General features: G+C 38.1%; 5 protein-coding genes across 5 annotated transcripts; 2 read left to right on the forward strand and 3 right to left on the reverse strand.

Moving 5' to 3' along the window:
• Positions 1-80: 80 nt before the first annotated feature.
• On the forward strand, positions 81-793 carry LOC117911424 (diphthamide biosynthesis protein 3-like). The gene has a single exon (XM_034825795.1). The coding sequence runs from the start codon at positions 276-278 to the stop codon at positions 531-533; it is 258 nt and encodes an 85-aa protein (XP_034681686.1). The 5' UTR covers positions 81-275; the 3' UTR covers positions 534-793.
• Positions 794-8,547: 7,754 nt separating this feature from the next.
• LOC117910785 (transmembrane protein 45B) lies at positions 8,548-9,983 on the forward strand. The gene has a single exon (XM_034824936.1). It carries the CDS (start codon positions 8,951-8,953, stop codon positions 9,833-9,835), a length of 885 nt encoding a protein of 294 aa, XP_034680827.1. The 5' UTR covers positions 8,548-8,950; the 3' UTR covers positions 9,836-9,983.
• A 49-nt stretch (positions 9,984-10,032) lies between these two features.
• Positions 10,033-12,764, reverse strand: LOC117911624 (cytochrome P450 CYP82H23-like). Its single transcript, XM_034826026.1, has 4 exons — positions 12,440-12,764; positions 11,194-11,329; positions 10,462-11,137; positions 10,033-10,185 (listed from the first exon to the last, which is right to left on the reverse strand). The coding sequence occupies exons 1-4, from the start codon at positions 12,762-12,764 to the stop codon at positions 10,033-10,035; spliced, it is 1,290 nt and encodes a 429-aa protein (XP_034681917.1).
• A 539-nt stretch (positions 12,765-13,303) lies between these two features.
• LOC117911625 (cytochrome P450 CYP82H23-like) lies at positions 13,304-14,891 on the reverse strand. Its single transcript, XM_034826027.1, has 2 exons — positions 14,652-14,891; positions 13,304-13,756 (listed from the first exon to the last, which is right to left on the reverse strand). The coding sequence occupies exons 1-2, from the start codon at positions 14,889-14,891 to the stop codon at positions 13,304-13,306; spliced, it is 693 nt and encodes a 230-aa protein (XP_034681918.1).
• A 6,949-nt stretch (positions 14,892-21,840) lies between these two features.
• On the reverse strand, positions 21,841-24,078 carry LOC117911107 (xanthotoxin 5-hydroxylase CYP82C4-like). Its single transcript, XM_034825309.1, has 2 exons — positions 22,992-24,078; positions 21,841-22,669 (listed from the first exon to the last, which is right to left on the reverse strand). Exons 1-2 carry the CDS (start codon positions 23,937-23,939, stop codon positions 22,034-22,036), a joined length of 1,584 nt encoding a protein of 527 aa, XP_034681200.1. The 5' UTR covers positions 23,940-24,078; the 3' UTR covers positions 21,841-22,033.
• Between the last annotated feature and the right edge of the window lie 1,648 nt (positions 24,079-25,726).

The raw sequence follows: 25,726 nt of genomic DNA on the forward strand, positions 1-25,726 counted from the left end.
AAAAATAAAAAAAAATTATAAAGTTATTCTTCCCATAATAACTACTTATGATATGATTTTGAGCGGTGGCTATTAGAATTCTGAATTTTTATTCCCACGAATCCCAGTTTTTTCCTAATTGAAATCAAAATCAAACTTCGTGATTTTATCAACAGTCGCCATTCTCAACAAATAAACCCTAACTGGTTCTCCTCGAAGAAAACCCTAACGCAGACGCCCAAAAACCTGAAGTTCTCTAACGCGAATCGCCTGTAACCCTAGGCAATTTCAAAACGATGTCGTACGACGATGTGGAGATCGAAGACATGGAGTGGAACGAGGAGCTTCAAGCCTTCACCTACCCATGTCCGTGCGGAGACCTCTTTCAGATTACCAAGGATGAGCTCAGAATGGGCGAGGAGATCGCTCGTTGCCCTAGCTGTTCTCTCTTCATCACCGTCATTTACAACATGGAAGACTTCGCTGGCGGTTCGGATCCCAAGACGAAGAAGGGTCTCGAGCCTTCGAAACAGCAGCCGGTTGCTGTTGCCTAAGAATTCTGGTGCCGATTTATATCTATGTATATCGTTTTTGATGAGTTCTATTTTTTGAGGGTTTTTTTAATCATCTTAAATTGTGGTTTTGAGGAATTATGCGAATCACATTAGATTTTGGTTTGAGGGATTATGCGACTGTCTTTGCTTTGTTTAATCGGCTTGTAATCGCCGCAATTTTGTGGAATTAAGAGGTGAATTAGTCGGAATTCAACTATTTATGGTAGTTGCGATGTTTGATTGGCTGGTCACTGTCCTTATACGGAAAAGCCTCTGATAAATCTCTGAGTGTTCTTTTGTGATGTTGCCTTGGTTTTTTTTTTGTTTTTTCAAGTTAATCAATCTTTGATCATACCTAGAGCAATTATATTTTACAACATTTTAAAATTTCTTCAAAAATATGAGAAGGGAGTTTTTCTGGCGGTTACGGGAGAGTTTCAGAGAGAAACGGAATTTTCAGCAAAATTGCAGGGGTTGGTTGATTTGAGTGGGAGAGTCGGACCTTTTGTAGGCAGGTTTGTTCTTAAAACTATTAATTATATTTTAAATATCTTTAAGTATCTAGAAATGCAAGCACATTCAATAGTTTTGCACCCTAACCTCATCCTATATCTTTAAAAGAAGCTGAAGAATGACCCTGGGGGTTTTGAGAAGTTGAACAAAATGCATGGAGGTAATCAAGAAGTAGAAAGATGTAGATATAGAGCAGAGAATGTGGGAAGATAATTTATTTCTCTTTTCTATTTTTGGTGTGGAGAGGGATTTTTTTTTTTTTTTTTGGGGTCTAGGGGGAGAATTCTTTTTGTGGGGTGGGGGAGATGGGTAAGTAGTAAATGATGCATATTAAAGCACCAAAAGGGATGAACTCTAGCACAAGGGATTCCACCCAATTAGCGTGGCAAATAGAAAAAGTATTTGGGGATGAGATACTAAGGAAGGACTGAAGAAAGCGGTCTGTTTATGGGATACACTAGATTATGATTTTGGTGGATAAAAATGGGGGCTTGACATACTGCCCCTTTTCGTGATGGATATCAGTTGCAAGATATCATTTTTTTCATAAAAAGCTTTTAATTGACTGTGATATAGGAAGTCCTAAATTTCTAAACAAGGCTCTTCTTGATAAATGGTGTTGGAGATTCACAATTGAGAATGAATATCTTTAGAAGCAGGTGCAGGGAAGTATGGGGAGGAAGAGGGGTATGATGCTCTAAAGGATTAGGGCAAGGGTATTTAGGAGTGGGAGGGAGTGGTTTAACAGTGAAATTGGATTTAGGTTGGGAAATAGTCGAAGAGTGAAATTTTGCAAAGATAGGTGGTACAGTGATGAACCCTTAGGAGAGGCATTTCCTACATTGTTCTTAATAGCCACCGTCAAAGATGCATGGGTAGCCGAGTTGTGGGAGCAAAATGGGGGGGGAGGGAGGGAGGGGAGGTTGTTGGAACAGTAAGTTCACAAGATACATTCATGATTGGGAGTTCAGAGAGGTGGGGTTTTTCTTAGGAGATTGCAAGTGTAGATGCTCAGTAGGGATATAGAGGGTACTATGATTTGGTTGAATTTTAAGCGTGGTAAATTCATAGTTAAAATATAAAAATTCCTCCTTATCAAATGAAAGAATGGAGGTGTTCCCCTTCTATATTGTTTGGAATTTGTGGGTTTCAATGAGGGTAAGTTTGTTTACTTGGAAAGCGACATGGAGTAGAATATTGAAGTTGGATTAGTACAAAGGAAGGGGTTGGAGGATGCCAAATAGATGCCACCTATGTGACGAAAAAAGGACAGGATGGATTACATCCTCCCTCATTGTTCCAAACCAGTCATGCTATGGTAGTTAATTTATGATATCTTTGAAGTACAATTGAATGTTTGAAAAACCAAAAAGCGGATCAAACAATCAAGCAATGAATTATGTATAATTTTTTTTGGTGTAGATTAGAGTGTAAATAGGGGATTACTCATTGTCCATGATAGACTTTATTAATTTGTTGAGCTAAAAAAAAGGGGTGGGGGGGTGGGGGATATAGAGAGTCTCATCTATAAGATGGTAAGTCCATTGGACATCAATTTAGGAACTATTGTGCTTTGCCATTATTGACATAGACAAGAATGATGTTTGACAAACTGAAACCTTTACAGGTTAGGAAAGAGCTTTCAAGTGCATTTGCTAGTTGTAAATTGTTTGTGATTTTGTGGCAAACTTGGGTTTGTAGGAGTTGTACAGATTGTATTTATTTTTTATAGGCAAACAAAAAAATGTATTAAATAGTGCCAAAAAAATAAAAAGGGGTGCACCCTATGTACGCAAGGGATATAAAAGAGGTACCACCAAGGTAGAAAAGAAGTGGGACCAAGACAAAAACAACCAAAACTCACTATCCATGGATCAATTTATCAATAAAATCCAACAAAGAACCACATTCCCTCTCTAATAGGACTCTAGACCATTCCATAAGAGTCTTAATTAGAGTCTCTATCAGCTTTTGGTCATGGAGCTCTTCCCATTCAAGATCCTTCTGTTTCTTTCATGCCACAGACACCAAAGCAAGCAAAGAGGGCTGAGCCATACTCTAAACTCCCCTTTGTCTCTTGTCCATGCTTTTCACCTTCCAACCCAAATGGAGAGCTCTTTAACAGGATCTGGAAACACCCACTGCTGCTGAAAAATTGCTAGCATGTCCCGCCTCTATCTGGTTCTTTTATAATGGATAAGGATGTGGTTTGCTGATTCCTCACCGCACAGCCTCCTAAGCAAAAAAACAAGTTCTCATAGAGGGCAAAAATGTTCCAAATTTCTTTTGGAGCAGGGATCAGGAAAGCTTTGGATGAGCACACCTGGGAAACTGTTTTTGTTTTTTGTTTATGAAATTATGCTTAGTATTCTAGCAAATAACTGATAATCTTGGAGATACCTTATCACAATTGCATAAAGGTTGCTGTTTTTCATTTGCTTGAGGAAAAACAATCTTCCTCTGTTCTTGTAGTTAGTGGGTTAATTTTGTGACATCTTTTCACAAAATATTAAGAATAACAACTAAAAACCTATCACCTAGTGTAGTGGAAGTATGTATGTTTCCAGTTAATTGCCTCTATCACCTGAAATTATAAACTGGTTTTACCTATTCTCGTGGTCTTCAATTCATTTCCATTATTCTCTCGTTGGCTGTGAGTTTGGAATCATTGTCAGGTTGCCAAAAAATTCTCTCTTGACATGGTTTGTTGTTGCTAGAATTAGAGCATTCTCAGATAGCTGTGGATCTAATCCTAGTATTTACTGTGGTTTTCGTCAGGATATTGTTTGAGTGTGTCCTGCTGCCAAATTTTATCTGTTCTTTTGTTAAGTTTGCTCCAGAATGAAGTTGACCCTTTGAATGGTTAGTATATCTCCTCTCTCAAAGTTTGTTGTTCTCGGTAGGATAAGTCAGCCAGTGTCGATATCAAACTGCAAATGATCTGATTTGTGAGGGAGGTTTCTATTTAGACTCGGTGTGTCTACAAAAGCATGCTGGCGTCTTGTCCTGTTGATGATTTTGTTTCTGCAATTCTTTTGCAACTATTCTTACTGAGGGGCCTGTGGATATTCGAACTGATGTTTTTACATCCACAGCCTGCTCTGAGTGAGATAGAACTGAATGGGGATATTTGAACTGATAGTTTTAGTATCCTCAGACTGCTCCTTGGCTTGGTCTGTAACTGTGATCCCGACTTCTTTTTTTTTGATAGGTAAATAAGAGTTTGTATTAGTAAAGCCTAGAAGCAGCGAAAAAAGTACATACGAAGTATACAAACAACGCCCAAGAGTTAGGCAAAAAGAAAGACGAAAACCTTTCACCTAATTAGGCAAAAGCCACTCTATAAAATCAATCATGGACAAATAATGATCCTCTAAATACACCCTACCCCAATTCACAAAAGTGTACAAAAAAGAGAGTTTTAAAGCTTGGTTGAATCGTTCCATGTCATTGAACACTCTCTCTTTTCTTTCCTTCCATAAGGTCCACATTAAACAAAGGGAGGCAACCCTCCAAGCCTTTTTCTTTCTCTTACTCACAAAAGCACCATGCCAACCAATCAAATTCCTTTTGATTGAGGAGGGCAGGACCTATTGCACATCAAATAAAGAGAAAAGCAAGCTCCATAGCATTGTAGTCTTCTTACAAAATAGGATCAAGTGGTCACTAGTTTCCTCTTCCACTTTACACAAGTAACACCTATTCCGCATATTCCAACCCCTTCTTTTGAGCTGATCAATGGTCAAGATTCAGTTCCAAGATACTTCCCAAGCAAAAAAGCTTACCCTCATTGGAGCCCAAGACCTCCAAATAATACTCCAAGGAAAAGGATCACTAGAGGCTCTTGTGAAGGAGCGGTAGAGTGATCTAACAGAAAAGGAGCCGTTCTTGCTATTCTTCCAGCTCAAGACATCTTCCACATCTCTATTCAAAACCAAAGGATGTAATTTCCGAAACAAGCCCTCTACCTCGTCAATTTCCCTATCATTAAAGTGTCTTGAAAACAGAGGATTCTAGCTATCCACCTCCTTGCTCTCCTCCCAAGCATCAAACACCCACTCATCCTTGTTGATCGCCAATTGAAACAAATTAAGGAAAACATCTTTCAACGTTTGGTCCTCACACCATAAATCCTTCTAAAATTTGACCTTCCTCCCATTCCCTATGATAAAGTGGGATCTAGAGCGAATACTTTCCCGATCTTTTCTAATAGTTTTCCACACTCCCACACAATAGGCTCCCCTCGCTTCCCTCGCTTCTCTTGAACATCAACCTCCTTCCTCTATCCCAAATTTGTCTATGATGACTTGTTTCCACAAAGAATCCCTCTCTACAGCAAATCTCCAACTCCACTTCCCAAGTAAGGCTTTGTTTAGGGTCACAAGGCTGTGAATACCTAAGCTTCTTGCCTCATATCAGTACAAACCAAACTCCAATTCACCAAGTGTGGTTTATTCTCTAAGGCACCACCACCCCACCGACTTCATTTTATTTTCTTAGTTGCTGCATTCTGTTCTCAAATTTTGGCTGGATGGGCTCAGCAGCAACTAAACCCACCTTCACCCTTATAAGATCATTGATTTTAGAGTAGAATCATGAAAACAAAGGAAGGAAACAAGCAGTATGCTTTCAAAGCTCTGAAGATTTATGCCTTGCTTGTATTTGCAACTTTTTTGAGTTTTCATCTTTGGGACACCATACTTAGCCAAAAACGGAAAACCCTTTTCCGTCTTGCAGAAGAGGGCGGAGTAGGAAAGAACTCAAGGAGTTCTGTAGTAGATTTGCCAATCTGAAGGGAGCTTTCGCCTTGGCTTCCTTGGTGCCAGTACTGTGTGATAAATGAACACTGTCAGGATCATATATTGTTGTTTGAATGATTGTTCTTGCGTTCTCACATAGTTTTGGATGATATTGAACATTGTCACTAACTACACTACTAAACACTGAAGTATCACAGATGATTTTGTTATTTCCAGACTATTTAGTAATTATGAATATGTTTAGACAGATGGGTTCGGACCATGTAATACCACAAATCATTTTACTCTCTGCTTTGCGTATAGGGAGGGGGTAGGACTTTTCATCGTAGAACTAAAAAAAATGAGAATCAGAGTAAAAATACCCCCAATGTTTCAAAATTAAAAGAATATAATTTTTGTTGGTAAATTTTCCAAGTCATTGCAAATAAGCAAAAGGGCAATACATGACCTGCTGGTTTGTCTATCTGTACCATTGCACTTTAACTTGTGAAACTACATGGTTAATCTATAAATTAGCTGTAAGATATTTATATTCGTTGAGATTTAGGCCAAGCATGTAATTAGAAATTAAAGCCTAACCAAGTTGAGAACTGGCTCTTAATAGACAAATGGAAATTTATCAAGGAAGTGCTTCACAAAAAGAAAGAGGGGGCTGGAAAGGGAGGAAGGAATGGCGTTTGCTGCTGTACAGAAGGCAAGAAAAGAAACTGAACAACTAGCATAGCACTGGCAAGATTCAAAATGATAAATAGAATCTGACAAGATAAAACACCGTTACATGGAATTTATGTCATCTGAAGACTCTATGGATGGAAGGAAAAGTTAACAAAGAAAAGACCATGTTCTAGAAATTCATTGAAAGATTGGGCTAGGAGTCAGGCTGATGTCTAAACCTTTCTCAAGTGAGTCAAAAGAGCCAATGTGAATTCAGTTTTACCTAATGGTTAGATGCGTTTTTAGATTAAGTTAGATGTCTATTTTCCTTTTCTTTGTCTTCAAACCAATATGCTTTCCACACACGCCCATAACAAAGAAAAAGAGGGCTGGGGCCATACAGGGAACTATCCTATCATAGACCTATTAACACCAAATGAAGTTGAGATTTGGGCAACCATAGTGATTTGAGGAATGAGATAGTGGATGAGGCTCCATTGGTAATGCTAGAACTCTTTTTTTTTGATAAGGAAAGAAAAGTAGTACATATAGTAAAGATGAGACATCAAAAGTAGTGCTCTTAGAGTATACAGGAAGTATACAAAAATAGCCTAAAGGTTCAAACTTAGAGGGGAGGGAAAGAAGCAAAAAAATCACCTGTCCTTAATTTCAGCCTAACCAATCAATGAAGTTAACAAGAGAAAATGGGCTCATATCTATAGAAACCTTAGACCAAGACCACAAATTACATATAAATATTTTTTTCAATCTTTGGATTGATAACTCCTCATTGTCAAACACTAACAAGTTTTTTTTTTTTTTACACTGTCCAAAATATACATAAATGTGCTGCTTGCCAAGTTTTTTTCAAACTTTACCCATGAATGAACCATGCCACACAAGAAGAGTTTCTTTCACCAAATACAAGAGAACCCAAGACACACCACTGAGGGAAAAAAAATAGATTCCAAAAAACCCAAGTCTTTGCATAATGAAGAAGAAGGTGATCAACTTGTCTCTATTTCAAAGAGGCAAAGGAAACATTTATTTTCCAAATAGTACCCTCTCCTTTGAATTTGGTTCAAAGTTAAAACTTTCCCCCAAAATGCCTCCCAGGCAAAGAAAGCCACCTTAGGTGGCGCGCATGATCTCTAGATGCTACCACTAGGGAATAAAGGAGTATCATTAGGCTCCAAACTAGATAGAGAGATTTGACCAAAAAGTTCCCACACCTCAAAGCTGTCCAAATCAATCTATCATCCACATCCCTGTGTACCTTAATTGCTTAAATCTTTTGCAAAAAACGCTCCACTAAATCTAACTCCCAATCATTAAACGCTCCATAAGATTCTGTGTGAATTGAATCACTCATTTTGTTTCCTGTAGCATTTGAACATACAAGTTATTAACATATGTCATAGAGTCTATACTTTGATATCAGCGATAGGTATCATACTTTGCCCTTTTGCTCAATGTAGTCTTTATACTTTTTGTTAAGTCATACATTTCCTTGAGATGTTTAAACATTTAAATGTGGTTTAGGGATTTTTTTTTTCCAGTAGGAAGCTTGATGAAGAGACTTGCATGATACTATGTCTTTTTGCTCACAAAAAACAAGTTGTTTTTCAGCTTCTCACCAGGACCTCCTTATCTGTATGATACTTCTAAGCTCTTTTCCATGGTTACTGTAAACTCAACTTTTCCCTAGTGGAGTTGGATGAATCCACACAAACATGTATTTTCCTTACACCACCATTGACCATGATGGGGTAATATACTCAGAATCTTGCAACTTTACCATCATTATATGTTTGATTTATTGAATAGAGTTAGTGGAGATTTTGCTTTCTTGAACAAGTGGGAACATCTCATTTATCACACTTCAATATGTTGGAAACATATCATCATCCACTACATTCAGATTAGTCATGTGTGGCTCTCACAATCTTGAAGAGTCAAGGCTTTTGTACCTTGCATGAAGAGGTTTTGCTGCCTATTACTAGAAAATGGGCCATGCAAGGTTATCAACTAATAAATCGAATCCTCTAGCACTGATTTGTGGGACCTGGACATTTTTAAAGAATTGAATTCACTCATGGTCTTGTAGGAAGCTACTTGGATTCTTAATATAGGTTGATTGCCATGATCTTTGAGTCAGGATACAAGTTCTCCCATCTTTTCACTTAAGGACACACTATAATTTTGGGAACTCCATCAACTCCAAACTTTTGAAAGGTTGTATCAACAGGGGTGCCTCTTTTGCAGTCTTGTTTGTGGAAACATATGCACCATGCACCAAATATTTGAATGGACAACTATATATGTCCTTCTGCTGCTTTTAGGTGCATACACCAATGTTTGAGTAGACAACCACATCTATACCTTTTTTGTTTTAAGCATTCTCTCACATAACGTTTCTACGAGCACTTTAGGTATTTAAGTTTTTAGTAGGGATTGCAATGGAGAACAAACCCTGGTCTCTGGAAAACCATGGGCACATTTGTAGGACACTTAGTTCCTGGTTTAGCTCTCACCCTTCTTGGTTTATGGCACACCATAAACACCATTAGAGCCTATGCTCTCAAAGGCTCCACTAACTTCACAGTGAAGTTCTGGTATCCATTCAACAGCCCTTTTCCCAATCTCAAGTACTTGGAGCTCATCTTCATATTGTTTTTCTCTATCTTTGCAATTTTCATGCAAGTTCTAGACTTTCCCTTCATTCGCCTCTCTTTTGAGCTCGACAATTTTGAGCATGCATCCATGTTCCTTCACCTTGCCATATTTGCTGGTTTTACCCTTTCTGCAGAATTAACTCATTCACTTGAGGGACTATCTGGGGTTTCTGGTATCCTTGCAGCCTCTGTTTTTGGTCAAGAACTTTTCTTGCTCCATTTCCATTCAACTGATCATGTTGGACTTGAAGGTCACTATCATTGGCTGTTGCAGCTCATAGTGTTGGTCTCCCTTGTAGCAGCTTTGGCAGCAACTAGTTTTCCCACCAGCTTTCCTGCAGCTCTTGTTCTTTCTACTGCAGTTGTATTTCAAGGATGTTGGTTTATGAACATGGGGTTTATGTTATGGGTTCCTGAGTTTGTTCCAAAGGGTTGCAAAGTTCAGTTGACCTCCAGCAGTGATAGCATGCATGGCGCAGTTGCTTGTGGGTCGCATGATGCAGATTTGAGGGCAAGAGCACTGGCCAACATGCAGTTCAGTTGGATACTATCTGGAATTTTGATGTTTGTGGGATCTCTCTGCCTGAAATTAGTTGGCAAATGCAGCTCAAAGGCTGGGTCCATTGAATATGAGCAACTTCACAGTGGAGTTCCAAATGTCCCAATAGCCATTGATGGCTTCAAGGAAGCTCAGACATGAGATGCTGTAGACGTGTCAACATGTAAAAACTGATGTCCACTTTAAAGGGCATTTAGAGCACTTATGTTGCTAGTAATGTCGGATTTCAATCTTCTGTCAATGATATATATATATATACCTTTGATTCTACCGTTTGAACTTGCAAGAAGAGTTGGTGGAATAGATGCTCTGTAGATGTAAGATATTTAATATTGAGTTCAAACCATCATTAGCCAGGTGGTCATCAGGTCTGCTTGTGCTTTTTTTAGCACATGGCGGTTGTTCAGTAGAAGAGAGGGCCCATGTAAGAGTGATAGCTGTTGTGTCATAGCTAGCTCATATAAGGTTCTGCAATCAACATATGATGTCGACTTCAATAAGTGATCAGGAAAAGTTTACTTATCAGTAGTGAAATACCATGTTTAGCAGAATGATAAAACAAACCCTGAAAAGTGAAATTTGATCACCCCGCCTGGTTTGTCATTATAAATACTGATGATAAAGCAATACTGGATTTGATGAATCCTTGTAGAAATGTGAGGAGGGTTTAGGAAATTGGGCAGAAAAAGTTGCAGAAATTATGATAGTGGCTGGTGGTTTTTTTCTTTTCGTTTCATGCTCAAGTTATGGAAGTAGCAGGGACATACCGAGCAAGTGCCCTTAATGATGGTGTCAGGATCACGACCAGAGAATTGGCCATCATCTATGACAGAAAGCATGGCATGGATGAAGTCTTGCTCAGCCCCATTGTCGTTCGCAGAAAGCCTATTCTGGCGATGCTCCTCCACCCAGCTTCCAAGCACATAATCCACCTCCTCAGCTACTCTCTTCATTTGAGCGGTAAACATTTTCACCGTGTCCAACCAGCCGAGAAAAGGGATGGCATCCGAGACCATGAACAGCCCCACTAGAATCATGAAATCATCAAAGGCCTTCTTGCCCCGTTTTGGCTCATCACCACAGGCATGGGTCCCAAAATACCGTTTCCCAGAATTTTCTGTCATCACTACGTTCAGTGACAAGTTCCCAAATCTTTCCTTCATCTCCACCAAAGCGGGGCCGTCCTTGTTGCTTGCCCATTGCCCATAAAACTCTTTTATTAAGATCTTGACTTCTGAGTCCTGGACATGTTTGTGCATCTCAAGCTGGCGGTTTGACAGTAGCTCAACCATGGCTAGCTTCCGCACATCACACCAGTATGGTCCATAAGGAGCAAAGACAAACGAGCCATGATCATAGCCCATGAGCTTTATTGCTAAGGATTTTGGTCGAGTGGCGAATACCTTGTCACTTGTAGTGTAACATTTCTTTGCTACTTCCCAGCTACAAACCACCAATGCTTTTTGAGGCCAAGACGAACGCAAAAGATGGGTCCATACTTATCAGCCATGTCTCCAAGTGTCCGATGTAGCAGCTTGTCTGCTCCTAGAAGATGAAGGTGACCGATAAGAGGCCATTGCCCGGACGGCTCTGGTGGCCTTTTGCCTTTCTTCTTGTTCCCTTTGGCATTAAGTGCTGTTGCCAACAACAGACAGATTGTAGCAAGAAGAATCTACTAATCTAATTAATAAAGATAGGAAAGTTATAATGGCGAAAGTTATCCTTCTCCTCCCAATCATGGTCATACATACAATTCTCTCTCTCAAACAAAACCCTTTAACGAAACTCTAAATCATAAGCCGATTAAATACAATAGGGATAAACTCATCATTTAATAAATAAAAAAAATTATCTATCGGCCTTTCCCCTTCAATCTCTACAAAGCTAAATGGGCACCTTAACCATTGTGAGCTCAACGGGTGATTTGACCCCCAACATCTTCTATGTGATATATAAAACTGATTCATGCTTTGCAATTCAACACTACTAATGCAACACTGAAAATAGTGCAAGTGAAAACAGTGCAACTCGGTGTACTGTTAATTTCATCAAAAAATAGGAAGAACAGGGAGATACCAAGCAAGCACCCTTAATGATTGTGTCAGTGTTATGACCAGAAAACTGTCCATCTCCTATAGCAGACGGCATGACATGGATGAAGTCTTGTTTAGCTTCATTTATACTCCCAGCAAGCCTCTTGAAAGGATGCTCCTCCAATCATCTTTCAAGCACATGATACACCTCCCTAGCTGTACTCTTCATTTTTGCCTTATACCCCCTTCACCGTGTGTAACCAACCAAGGAAGGGATTACATAAGAAACCATGAGTTGTTAGGCTAAAGCTTTTTAAAGACTATTTTGATAATAACAAAACAAAAGATTATTGTTTAATCCTTTGTTTAATCATGATGCAAATGCTTTTGAAAGCTCAAAGATGAAGACTTGACATGTTATAATAGGAGAGCCTCCAGCATGATGCAAGTTTTTAGGAGTTAATCTAAGTTAGGCTAGCGCATTATTTTAAGAAATTTGTCCCATGAAAACCATATCTTTATTGTATTTATTCATTTAAGTTATTATGTTATAAAAATGAATTATTGATTTTTTTAAAAAAATTTTCTTAATTTTTTATTTTCTTCTATTTTCCCTTTTTTTTTCCTCTCATGTTTTCTTTCATATTTTCCAAAAACTAAATATAATCTTAAATATTATTTTAGGAAGTGTCAGATGGCTAGTGTCAGATGCACGACCTCAAAATCCACTGCTTCGTTAGGAACCCCCCAGGTTGGAACTCCAAAGGATCCGGCCAAATTTCGGAGTCCCGGGGCAACTTCCACAGGTTAACCAGAAGGCGAGTTCCAGCTTGGATGTGGAAGCCTGCCACGTTGCAATCCTCCATGGCCTCACGTGGCACTGAAAGCTTTGCAGCAGGGTACAGTCGTAAGGTTTCCTTGATTATGGCTTGCAAGTAGACTAGGTTCTTTATGTCTGACTCATTCACTTTGCGATGCTTTCCCACTTTGATGTCTAACTCATCTTGTGCTCTTTTTAGAGTGCTGGGATTGTTCATTAGCAGAGAGAGGGCTCAGGTCAGTGTGATCACTGTTGAATCAAAGCCGCCTATATAAGAGTCTACATCAACATTACATCCATGTTGGTCTTTTGAGCCGGTGATATGGCTCCTTTGATCAGTATGTGTTAAAAAATAGTGAGTCTAGCTGTCGGTAGAACAATTTAAAAGTTTATCATAGTTTTCATTATTCCCAGAAATTTTGTCAAAGAAAGTTGAGAGTTAATCATCAGTCCTGAAATAGTAAGTGTAACAGCTGGACAAAACAAATCATGATGGAGGTTTGCTGTTTCCTTACAGAAGTGTGTGGAGGTTTATGGAATTTGACAAGGAAAGTAGAAGAAACATACCAAGCAAGTAGCCTTAATGACAGTGTCATGGTCATGATCGGAGAACTGACCATTCTTGATAACAGACAGAATCGTATGGATGAAGAGTGTATTTGACAGTGATTTTAGGAAGTGTTCCTAACATTTTCAATACTTGAAAGAAAAATTTTTAACTATTAAAAAGACTAAAAACACTTAATATAATCATTATCAAATGCACTGAAAGTCCTGATGAGCCTTGTTCATACTTCCAAAGACCCTTTTCCAGCCGTGCTCCTCCACCCAGCTTCCCAGCACCTGATCCACCTCCCTAGCTGTTCTCTTCATTTTTGCCGTATATCCTCTCACTGTGTCCAACCAGCCAAGGAAGGGGATTGCATCAGAAACCATAAATATCCCCAAGAGATATAAGAAATCGCCAAGGGCCTTGCGGCACTGTCTTGGCTCATAGTCATTTGTAACAGCGCCAAAATACCGTTTCCCAGCTACTGCGCTCACCACTACATTTGCTGCCAGGTGCCAACACTTCTCCTTCATCTCGACCAAGAGAGGTCTATCCCCATTTTGTATCCATTGCCCGTAGAGCTCTTTGATGAAAAGCTGGACTTCTGAGTCCCGGACATGATTGAGTAACTCAAGCTGGTGGCTTGAGAAGAGCTCAACCTGTTAATCAAATCACACACACGAGTAGAAAATAAAGAAAAAGACAAGAATTTTAACTTGGTTCGGCGATAAATGTGATCCCTATGTCCACAGAGTGCACCAATACTTAACAATCCACTAATCAAAATGAAAAATGAGTTATAATGATGAAACTCTAAAAAAAAATCTCTCAATTGTGGTCACACTCTAAGAAAAATAAAACCCTAAATGTAAAAAAGTTAAATATATAATAGGGGTAAACTCATCAATCAATGCATATATATATATATATATATTTTTTTTTTCTCAAGGGGCGCTACCCCTTTTAACTCCCATGAGTTGATCGGGCAACTTGATCCCCACAATCGAGCTCATTGGGTAGCTCAACCCTTGCGAGCTCGATCACCTTGAGCTAACCTAGAATCTCAACCCCTAACATTCCGAGTGAAACACAATAAAATTGATTCACGCTTGACAATCTAATAATCTTACGCTTGGAAACTGAAACACAATAAATCTCCTCCTTCAATGATTAATGGGTATAGTGCACTCAAACAACCTGTCCTCACCCTTGACCCATTGAAGCTACACATAGCTCCAGATTCTCCGCTATTAGTGCTTTGGTCAACATGTAAGTTGGATTCTTGTTATTGTGTATCTTCACAAGTGTTAACATTCCATCTTCAAGCAAAGGCATGATGAAGTGATAAAGAATTGTTATATGTCTAGTCCTAGAATGAAATGCTGAATTCTTAGCAAAATGTATTGCACTTTGGCTATCACTATACAAAACATTCATCACATGTTTGAATCTCACCTTTGTCAACAAATTTTGCAACCATTTGACCCTCGTGAGTTGATCAGGCAGCTCGACTCCCGACATCCCAAAGTGAAGCGCAATAAAACTGGTTCAAACTTCACAATCCAACACAATCGAGGCCAGGTTCCTTACATCATGGCAGTATGCCCTGCAAGGAGAGAAGCCAAACATGGAATGGTCATAGCCCATGAGCTTTCCTGCCAAGGATCTGGGTTGAGTGGCAAATGCTTTGTCCATGGTAGTGAAACATTCTTTTGCTACTTCCCAGCTGCTAACCACCGAAGTTTTGCGCAGGCCAATATGAAAGCAAAAGATTGGTCCATACTTATCTGCCATGGCTCCAAATGCTTGATGTTGGGGCTTGCCTGCTCGTAGAAGATGAAGGTGTCCGATTAAAGGTCATGCCCGTGATGGTTCTGGTGCCCTTTTTCCTCTGTTTCTGTTCCCTTTGCCCTTAATCAAACAGATGATAGCAAACAGAAGGCTAAAAACTATGATCCCTTGAAGCTGAAGATAGAATCCCATGACTCAATAGAAAAGAAAATGTTTTATGGGGAAGAATCACTTCCCACTACCATATATATACCTCTAATGTTCTGTCTATACTAGGAAAAGGATTCCAAGATCCTTAGAAAAGGAAAAAGAAAAAAATACTTTTCTGCAAATTCAGCTCTGTTCTTTTCCTTTCTGTTCTTCAGCTAACTGATTTTGAATTTTGAACAACCAACCCTGAAAAAGGATGATCACCTTCTTGGTAATGGGTCTTTTGTGTATACATGGACGACTGCATTTAAATTTAAATATGCTTGAATGAGTGGGTTTGATGCCTAAATAAAAGTAAGGAATCTTCTGTTTTGTCTAAAGTTCTAATGCGCTCTAGTACCAAGTAACAAAAGCGTTTGTTTTTATATAAGCAATTGCATGAGAGAAGGGCCTGGTAACCACGGTGTCTAAAACGTTAACGGCTGGGTAAAGATTCTTTGAGGTTAGAAGTACTTCTAGTTCTAGCTTACGTACAAAAATATTTTTGAGAAAAAAAAATTAGATAAAATTTAACAATGGTTTTAAAAAGTTAAAAAATCACTTGTAATATTTTTTAGAAAAATATTTTAAGTGCATTTGAAAGTGTTTCTACTCAATTTTTTTTATTGGCAGTGTTTTCTCATAAATTGTTTTTTTGTGAAATCATCTATTAAGCATTTCTCTAGAAAATGATTTTTCAAAATTTGAAAAATATTTCCTAAATTCTGTCAAACATCTAATGTTTTTTCAAAAACTTTTTTTGAACTAAAAACGCTTCTTAGGATCACTGGCAAGATGACTCTTAATAAATAATTCTCTAAACTATAGAGAAATGGGAAGTGTTTTAAAAAACAATTATGAAAAATGATATTTGAGAATTGTTTCTAAAAATTGTTCTCTGATGTTTTGTGAATAAAATTTTATTTTAGAATTTGAAATATTATTAACTTATTTTTATGTTTTTAAATATATATATTTTTTTAAAATAACTTTTTATGTCAGTACTTTATTTATTTATTTATTATCATTTTACATATTTTTATATTTATTTTTTAAAATAAGTGAGAATAGTTGAAAGACGTAGAACTCAAAACCATTTTCTATTTTTTTTTTTATAGTGTCAAACATGTTTTTGTTTTTATCAAAAACAAACTTAAGATATTTTAAGTAACACAAAAAGAATTACTCATAGATAGAAATTTATTACCATCCAAGTGGATGAAATTTGAGATGAGAAGATGAGAAAGGAGTATAAAGTTTGTATAAGGAGAATGCAAATTTAGTTTATGTATATTGATTGGAAGAATTACATGTTCAGGAGAGGTTCTCTACTCTGCTATTTATAGTTTCAGTTGTAACAAACTACACTACCAAATTCCTAACTATTTTCACAATTCAAACTACACTACCAAATTCCTAACTACTTGCAAAGTTCTTGAGTGATCTTGGTTCTATTGAGTTCTGTTGTTGCAACAGCCTTCTGTTGCTAGTGCAGTTGTGGCCTATCATCCCCCCACAAGCTCGCAGGTTTGGGAACAAAGGTTTGAGAACAATAAAGAGTTTGGTTCGAAAGCTAAAAAAACCGAGAGCTTGAGATATGTTTAGTGAAGATATCAATGATTTGGTTGAAAGAGAGAAGATACCGAATACTAAGTTGGTTTTGAAGGACTTTATTACGAATAAAATGAAGGTCGAGTTCAATATGCTTTGCTTGAGCATGAAATATGGGATTGGCAGCAAGATGTACAACACTTTGGTTGTCACACCACAGAAGTGGTGGTGTTGAAGGAGAAAGACATAACTCGATGAGTAGAGATTGAATCCAAGCAATTTCGGAAGTGTCAACAGTTATGCCACGATACTTCTTGAAACAACTTTCTACTTGCTGCCAATTTTGGCCCAATGAAAATACAATAGCCACTGGTGCTTCTTTTGTCATTTGTACAAAAAGCCCAATCTGCATCAGTGTATGCTTAAATGTCCAAAGAGAGACAGTTGCATGGAAATACCATAAGATGTAGTGCCTTTAAGATAACGTAAGATGCGCTTTACAGAAAACCAATGTGTGTTGGAGGGACTACTCATAAACTGGCATGATATGTTGACAACAAATGAAATATTAGGTCTCGTTAATGTGAGATATTGAAGAGCACCAACTGTGCCAATATAGTGTGACATCATGGAAAGATCTCTATCATGTTTGGATAAATTTTGACCAACCATACCAGGTGCAGAAGCAGATTTGGATTCAAGCATATTGGTACGTTGAAGAAGATCATGGACATATTCGTGTTGATTCAAATGAACTGAGTTTTTTGCTTGCATAGTCTTTAGACCAAGAAAATATTGAAGATGACTAAGATCTCGAGGAGCGAATGTAACATTAAGACGAGAAGAAAATGAAGAAACACAATGAGGATCACTACCTATTAAGAGGATGTCATCAACATAGATCAATAAGATAAGCACATCATTGGCAGTGTGAAGAAATAACATGGAGCTGTCTGCATGGGAGGCTTGAAAACCCTAGCTAAGAAGAGCATGACCGAGCTTGGTGTACCATGCTCTAGGAGCTTGTTTAAGCACATAAATGGTTTTGTTAAGTTTGCAGACGTGAGTAGGAAATCGAGAGTTGATAAAACCAGGTGGTTGGCGCATGAAGACTTGCTCTTAGAGATCACTGTTGAGGAAGGCGTTTTGCACATCAAGCTGACGAATTGTCCAACCAAAAGAGATAATAAGAGCAAACACTATTTTGATGCTTGAAGCTTTGACAACGGGCTGAAGGTTTCAAATTAATCAAGACCATGTGTTTGGGTAAACCTTTGGCAACTAGGAGAGCCTTGTAACGAGCAATGGTTCCATTCGGGTTATGTTTTAATTTGCAGACCCATTTGCAATCGATAATATTGGCATTTGGAGGAGCAAGAACTAGATTCCATGTTTTGTTTTTGAGTAGAATATCATACTCTTGTTACATAGCCTTGGACTAGTAGAAACTTTTGATAGCTTGAGAAAATTTTGCTGGTTTAGTGGGCATGTGAGACAAAAAAGCTTTCTTTTTTTACAATGCCATCCTTGGCATGCGTGATCATATGATAATTAGTAATAATAAGAGGATGCTGAGGAGCATTGTTAAGTATAGTTTGAAGGGTGTGGTCAGAAGATGAGTGAAGTGGTGAAGACAAAGGTGTGGGGTTATGCTGTGGAACGTCAGGAGAAGATAAAGCAAGAGAATAGGACATGTTTATGGGAAGAAATGCATGAGTGTAAATGGAAGAACTAGGATTAGAAGAAGTTGAAGGTGATAGAGCTGGAAAGATTGATTCATGAGAAACAACATGTCTAGTTATATAGTCTGGTAGTTTTTGGATCAAAATATAAGTATCCTTTGTGATTGTTTCTATAGCCAAGAAAGATGCATGGAGTAGAACAATGTTGCAGTTTTTGCTTGTTGTATGGTCTAATGTATGGGTAGCAAAGACAACCAAATGTCTTGAGATAATGATAATTAGGAATTTTCCCGAAAAGAGTTTGAAATGGAGATTGATATTTAAGTACCTTGGTAGGTAGATGGTTGATGAGGAATTTGGCAGTATGAAAAACATACAACCAGAAAGAGAGAGGTAAGGAGGCTTTGGCTAGAAAAGCAAGACTAGTTTCTATAACATGTCTCAATTTCTGCTTGACTCTCCCATTCTGTTCAGGTGTGTATGGGTAGGAGAACTTGTGTTCAATGCTATGAGCAGCAAGATAGGAAGAAAATTCTTTGAATTCACCATCATTATTTGATTGTAGGCTCTTAATTTTGAAGTTAAGTTGTTTTTCCACTAAAGTGAGAAATTTTATAAACATTGTAAGCACTTAATCTTTGGTGTGCAGTGGATAAAGCCAAGAAAATCTTGAGAAGCCATCTATGAGTAGCAGAAAAAATCATGCATCGGAAGTAGACAAAGTGGGTGCAGGACCCCAGATATTAGTATAACATAATGTGCCTATGCTGTGTTTAGGTTATATATGTAAAAATTAAGTTTTTTGTTTTTTATGTTTTGAGTGGTTGTCATGCTTCCATGTGGAGAGATTTACTCAAGTTAAATCTCTTTGCATCTGGTTTGAAAACTACATACTATACAACAAAAACAATAGAATCGAGAATACAAAGGAAAGAAAAGAAAAAGGGTCCTTTGTTTTTTGGTCGACTGTTTTTAACTCCTCTGTTCCTAGGTGTTACTCTTCCATTTTTTCTTTCTATAGCCAATCTCTGTTTTTAGGCTGAAACTACAACCAACAGAACTGGTATCAGAGCCCACCTATTTATCGAATCCATCTCTCAATCTAATCTTCGATCCACCTTGTTGTTTCCAATCTAATATAATCCACCTCTTCTTTTCAAGCCCTCTTATCTCTTACAACATGCCTCTTGTGTATGGAATTTTCAGAAATTTCCTCTTTTTTAGATATGGAGAATACCAGGGTTTCTTTTAATCTGAAGGCCCAAATCCAAATCCATAATACAACTGAATTGGTGGTCATTCAAGCATCAAAATTTGAAGACAAACAAGGAAAGAGAAAATGAAGAACAATTGGTGTTGTTGCTGTGCAATCAGATTGTGTAGCTAGAAACCATCAATCTTGAAGTAGACGGACCAAGGATTTGAAGAGTAGATCAATGGCTAGCTCAAGTGTTGCAAGTATGAGTTCTCAACCTTCTTCTATTCCATTATTTGAATGAGAAAATTATGATTTTTGGTGCATAAAAACGAAAACATTATTTATAAATCAAGATGTTCGGGATTTGGTTGAAAATGGTTTTGATGAACTTGAAAATGTGATTACACTAACTTCGGTTGAAAAAAATCAGTTGAAAGAATTGAAAAAAAATGAATGCAAAAGCTCTGTTATTTATTCAATAAGGTGTTGTTAACAACATCTATCCAAGAATTATGAGAGCTTCAAAAACTAAAGAAGCATGGGACATCCTTCAATTGTAGTTCCAAGGAGATAAAAGAACCTGGTCAGTAAAGCTTCAAGCTTTAAGAAGAGAGTTGGAAAATATGAAAATGAAGGAGAATGAAATTCTAAATGAGTTTTCTTTTAGATTAGTAAATCAGATGAAGTCATATGGCGAAGAAATTAGTGGTAAAAGAATTGTTGAGAAACTTTTGGGTTCACTTCCGAAAGCTTTTGGGTGTGGAGGAACATCACATTAGGAGGAGAATGTAACATAATGTGCCTATGCTGTGTTTAGGTTATATATGTAAAAAATAAGTTTTCTGTTTTTATGTTTTGAGTGGTTGTCATGCTTCCATGTGGAGAGGTTTACTCAAGTTAAATCTCTTTGCATTTGGTTTGAAAACTACATACTGTACAACAAAAACAACATAACCGAGAATACAAAGTGAAGAAAAGAAAAAAGGTCCTTTGTTTTTTGGTGGACTATTTTTAACTCCTTTATTCCTAGGTGTTACTTTTCCATTTTTTTTTTTTTTTTTTTTTTATAGCCAATCTCTGTTTTAAGGGTGAAACTACAACCAACAATTAGCATGAACAAGTGCTAAAGGATGAGATGCTCTTGACATGGACAACGAAAATGGCAACTTGTGACTTTTTGCATATTGATAGACACAATAGATTTGGTGTTTATTACATTGATAAGAAATATTACAGTTGTTCAGAACATGTTTCAATGTATCTTCAGCAGTATGACCAAGTTGAGAATGCTAAAGCTCAATCGTGGAATTTGAAGATGAAAAGTTGTTGAGGCTAGAGAACAAGCCTGTAGTGGAGCTAAAATTGGTAGGAAATTTATACAATCCTCGTTCGAGATGACCTTTGAGAAGAACTTTCTTGGTAACCTGTTCTTTGACAAGAAAGAACCGAGGAGAAACTCAACAAATGTATTGTTGTCAGCACAGAATTGAGAGACACTAAAAAGATTGGTTGCAAGATGAGGAGCATGAAGAACTCTTTTTAATTGAAACACTTTAAAAGGAAACTGAAAAATTTTAGTAGCCGTATGAAGAATGAGAAATTGTGTACCATTCCCGATTGTCACCTTGTCATTGCCATTATATGATTGTATATTGTCCAGAGAGGTGGTAGTTTGAGAAAGATGATGGGTGGCGCGAGTGTCAAAGAACCATTCCTTACTCTTTATGTTAATAGAAGATGCAATCACGACATGGGCTTAATCTCGATTTCTGTTAGTTGCATGGGGCTTAGATTCAGAGTTGGTATTTACCCCTTGGAAGTTTATATTGAAACGATGATAACATTGGACCACACTATGTCCAGACTTTCTACAAAGTTTTGTGTTTTCCAACACAGGTAGTTTATCTTTATCAAGTTTAATGGGCAGTGCATGATTCAACATCTGCATTGATTGAGTTATGGCTGAGGACGAATTTGCAGCTCTAGCTTGTATCCGAGAAGACTGAGTTGAGATTGCCATGGTGGAACCATGAAACTGATGCGAAGAGAAGGAAATATGGGGTGGCTCTGATACCATGTAAGTTTGTATCAGGAGAATGCAAATTTAATTTCTGTATGTTGAGATGAAGAATTACATGTTCAGGAGAGGTTCTCTACTCTGCTATTTAAAGTTTCAGCTATAACAAACTACACAATCAGATTCCTAACTATTTGCACAGTTCAAACTACACTACCATATTGCTAACTACTTGCCCAATTCTTGAGTGATCTTGGTTTTGTTGAGTTCTGTTGTTGCAACAGCCTTTTGTTGCTGGTGCAGTTGTGGTCTATATTTTAAGTAACACAAAGAATTACTCATAGATGGAAATTTATTACTATCCAAGTGGATGAAATTTGAGACGAGAAGACAAGAAAGGAGAACACCCACTACACAGGCCATTCAAAGTGAGTTACACAACATAAATATACCCTAAAGCATTGGGCTAATTAGGGGACTCTCTGGCTCACAGAGTATTATTTACTTTCTATGCTGCTTCATAACTATAGAGCTCGAAAGGTAGCCTTGGAACAATGGTGACCTCCAGCGGGGTTGCTTTGGGGGCAGTCAACCCAGGACCTTCAGTCATATCCACCGGTGAATCTGCAACTACTCCCAATTCAAAACCATGAAGCAGTCTGGCTAGTGTCAGATGCGTCATCTCCAGTGCAAGTGAGATTCCTGGGCATACCCTTCTACCTGAACCAAAGGGTAGAAATTCATAATTTTTACCCCTAACATCCAAACCTGCATGGTTTGTCAGGAACCTCTCTGGTTGGAACTCCAAAGGGTCCAACCAGACTCTGGGGTCACGATGCAACTTCCAGAGATTAACCAAAAGGCGCGTCCCAGCTTGGATGTGAAAGCCTGCCACAGTGCAATCTTCCATGGCCTCATGCGGCGCGGAAAGTGGCCCAGGAGGGTACAATCGTAATGTTTCCTTGACGATGGCCTGCAGGTAGACTAGGTTCTTTATATCTGATCCATCCACTTGGCGATGCTTACCCACATGGATTTCCAGCTCTGCTTGTGATTTTTTTAGCGCGTGGCGGTTGTTCAGTAGAAGAGAGAGGGCCCATGTAAGAGTGATAGCGGTTGTGTCATAGCCAGCTACGATAAGGTTCTGCAATCAACATATGGTGTTATCTTCAATAAGTGATCAGAAAAAGTTTACTTATCAGTAGTGAAATACCATGTTTATCAGAATGACAAAACAAACCGTGAATAAGAATCCAAGTGAAATTTGATCACCCCGCCTGGTTTGTCATTATAAATACAGATGATAAAGCTATACTGGATTTGATGAATCATTGTAGAAATGCGAGGAGGGTTTACGAAATTGGGCAGAAAAAGTTGCAGAAATTGTGATAGTAGATGGTGTTTTTTTTTTTTTTTTTTCTCTATTTTCATTTCATGGTCAAGTTATGGAAGTAGCAGGGACATACCAAGCAAGTGGCCTTAATGACGGTATCAGGATCACGACCAGAGAATTGGCCATCATCTATGACAGAAAGCATGGCATGGATGAAGTCTTGCTCAGCCCCATTGTCGTTCGCATAAAGCCTATTCTGGCGATGCTCCTCCACCCACCTTCCAAGCAAATAATCCACCTCCTTAGCTATTTTCTTCATATCAGTGGTATACCCTTTCACCGTGTCCAACCAGCCGAGAAAAGGGATGGCATCCGAGACCATGAACAGCCCCACTAGAAGCATAAAATCGTCCATGGCCTTTTTGCCCCGTTTTGGCTCATCACCACAGGCATGGGTCCCAAAATACCGTTTCCCTGCAATTGCTCTCGCCATTACATTCATTACCAAGTTCCCAAATCTTTCCTTCATCTCCACCAAAGCGGGGCTGTCCTTGTTTCGTGCCCATTGCCCATAGAGCTCTTTTATTAAGAACTCAACTTCTGAGTGTTGGACATGTTTGAGCATCTCAAGCTGGCGGTTTGAGAGGAGCTCAACCATGGCTAGCTTCCGAACATCACGCCAGTATGGTCCATAGGGAGCAAGTCCAAACATGGCATGATCATAGCCCATGAGCTTTACTGCTAAGGATCTTGGTCGAGTGGCGAATACCTTGTCATTGGTAGTGTAGCATTCCTTTGCTACTTCCCAGCTACTAACCACCAGAGCTTTACGAAGGCCAAGACGAATGCAAAAGATTGGTCCATACTTATCAGCCATGTCTCCAAGTGTCCGATGTAGCAGCTTGTCTGCTCCTAGAAGATGAAGGTGACCGATAATAGGCCATCGCCCGGATGGCTCCTGTGGCCTTTTGCCTTTCTTCTTGTTCCCTTTGGCATTAAATACCGTTGCCAACAACAAACAGATTGTAGCAAGAAGAAGCCCAAAAACTGTGATATCTTGTGGCTGAAGGGAGAATCCCATGACTAGTTAGTACCAGAGCAAATGGGTCAGTAGAAAGAATCACCTTTCTCAGGTACCATAAATAGGAAAAGGCTTCGAAAATGGTTCAAAACTACATGCGCTAGAACACTCACAAGTAGTAATAAATAAATAGGAATTCATGCTCTACACATGTGCCATCCTAATTTAGTGTAGACAGCTCTAGATGATAATAAATAATATGAAGCTCCTTTCAAGTCCTATATAACACGATTTGTTCATTGAAAATCAAGTGGTGTGTTGATTTTGGTATCAAGTTTTACTTCTCTTTACTTACACACCACACAGCACACGGTACATAGATATTTTAGAGAACCACATAATACACATATTTTAGAGAAGTGTGCTTTAAAGGTGGAGGTGGAGCCCCCTATGGATTCAATCATTCAAAATTAGGAGACTAAAAACAAAAACCTATAGTTATCAGCCGAAAAAGTCAAGAGATTGTCCACTTTCGCAAAATCCACAATTGCAGGGAGTATGAGTGTAGCATCTAGCTATGAATGCAATGTGCAAAATATGTCTCCAATTTGGAGAAGGAACTGGCAACCAAAGATACAAAATTTATTGTGTCAAATTTTAAGGAAAAAAAAAAATCTAACTAAACAACTTTTTAACCATCAAGTGCTGCATCAAAACAATCCAATTCCCACTTTGCTTATTGTTCCGTCTCATTCACCAATTGATTATCTTGACCCAAAATTTGGGTAGTTTTTTTAATTAGAATGTAATGAAAATTATTTTGAAAAATTATATATGGTCATATTATTATCCTGTTTCTTGGGCTTTTGAGGTTTTAGTTTGTCTCGGCTTAAGGGATCTTGAGTTGTTAGGCAAAGATAGAGAGGAGGTTGGAGTTAGAGGAGAATTTTCTTTCTTTTTAATCTGTAGATAATAAAATAAACTACAACCTCAATAATTTAAAATACTTTCCAGATCAGATAAGATATGATTTAAGAAATTCAAAATTCAATTTAAGCAAGGAGACCACCTACAAAACAAATCAATAAGGGTGAGCAGATTTGCTTCCCACGTTCTCCAAGTCCAAACGTTGGGAACCTGCCTGAGCTAATTGGGGAAGTTTGTGCCACACATTTTTTCTTACTTTCCATTCTGCTTAATGACAGAAAAGCTAAGAAGATCATACCTCCTTAGGTTCTATAAACACTACCAAACATTTGGAGTAGACAATAGCTTGCAGGCTATACTCGAAAATGGTTCAAAACTACATTCGCTAGAACACTCACAAGTAGGAATTCACGCTCTACACACGTGCCATCCTAATTTAGTGTAGACAGCTCTAGATGATAATAAATAATATGAAGCTCCTTTCAAGTCCTATATAACACGATTTGTTCATTGAAAATCAAGTGGTGTGTTGATTTTGGTATCAAGTTTTACTTCTCTTTACTTACACACCACACAGCACACGGTACATAGATATTTTAGAGAACCACATGGTACACATATTTTAGAGAAGTGTGCTTTAAAGGTGGAGGTGGAGCCCCCTATGGATTCAATCATTCAAAATTAGGAGACCAAAAACAAAAACCTATAGTTATCAGCCGAAAAAGTCGAGATTGTCCACTTCTGCAAAATCCACATCTTCTTCCTAATCATAAGCCAAAGTCAAGCTATTGGTAAGGCAATTGCAGGGAGTATGAGTGTAGCATCTAGCTATGAATGCAATGTGCAAAATATGTCTCCAATTTGGAGAAGGAACTGGCAACCAAAGATCCAAAATTTATTGTGTCAAATTTTAAGGAAAA

Source organism: Vitis riparia, chromosome 3 (genome assembly GCF_004353265.1).
Source record: "Vitis riparia cultivar Riparia Gloire de Montpellier isolate 1030 chromosome 3, EGFV_Vit.rip_1.0, whole genome shotgun sequence".
Lineage (NCBI taxonomy): Eukaryota > Viridiplantae > Streptophyta > Magnoliopsida > Vitales > Vitaceae > Vitis > Vitis riparia.

Excerpts from the sequence above, each read along its gene's own strand:
- LOC117911424 (XM_034825795.1), top strand. The coding sequence starts at position 276 with ATGTCGTACGACGATGTGGAGATCGAAGACATGGAGTGGAACGAGGAG.
- LOC117910785 (XM_034824936.1), top strand. The coding sequence starts at position 8,951 with ATGGGCACATTTGTAGGACACTTAGTTCCTGGTTTAGCTCTCACCCTT.
- LOC117911624 (XM_034826026.1), bottom strand. The coding sequence starts at position 12,764 with ATGAACAATCCCAGCACTCTAAAAAGAGCACAAGATGAGTTAGACATC. Across the intron at positions 11,330-12,439 it reads GCAGTGGATTTTGAGGTCGT|CACTTAATGCCAAAGGGAAC; the intron begins GCATCTGACACT and ends TGTTGGCAACAG. Across the intron at positions 10,186-10,461 it reads TCATTAAGGGCACTTGCTCG|TCGACATCATATGTTGATTG; the intron begins GTATGTCCCTGC and ends CACTTATTGAAG.
- LOC117911625 (XM_034826027.1), bottom strand. The coding sequence starts at position 14,891 with ATGGCAGATAAGTATGGACCAATCTTTTGCTTTCATATTGGCCTGCGC. Across the intron at positions 13,757-14,651 it reads CGATTGTGTTGGATTGTGAA|GTTGAGCTCTTCTCAAGCCA; the intron begins GTTTGAACCAGT and ends TTTGATTAACAG.
- LOC117911107 (XM_034825309.1), bottom strand. The coding sequence starts at position 23,939 with ATGGGATTCTCCCTTCAGCCACAAGATATCACAGTTTTTGGGCTTCTT. Across the intron at positions 22,670-22,991 it reads TCATTAAGGCCACTTGCTTG|AACCTTATCGTAGCTGGCTA; the intron begins GTATGTCCCTGC and ends TGTTGATTGCAG.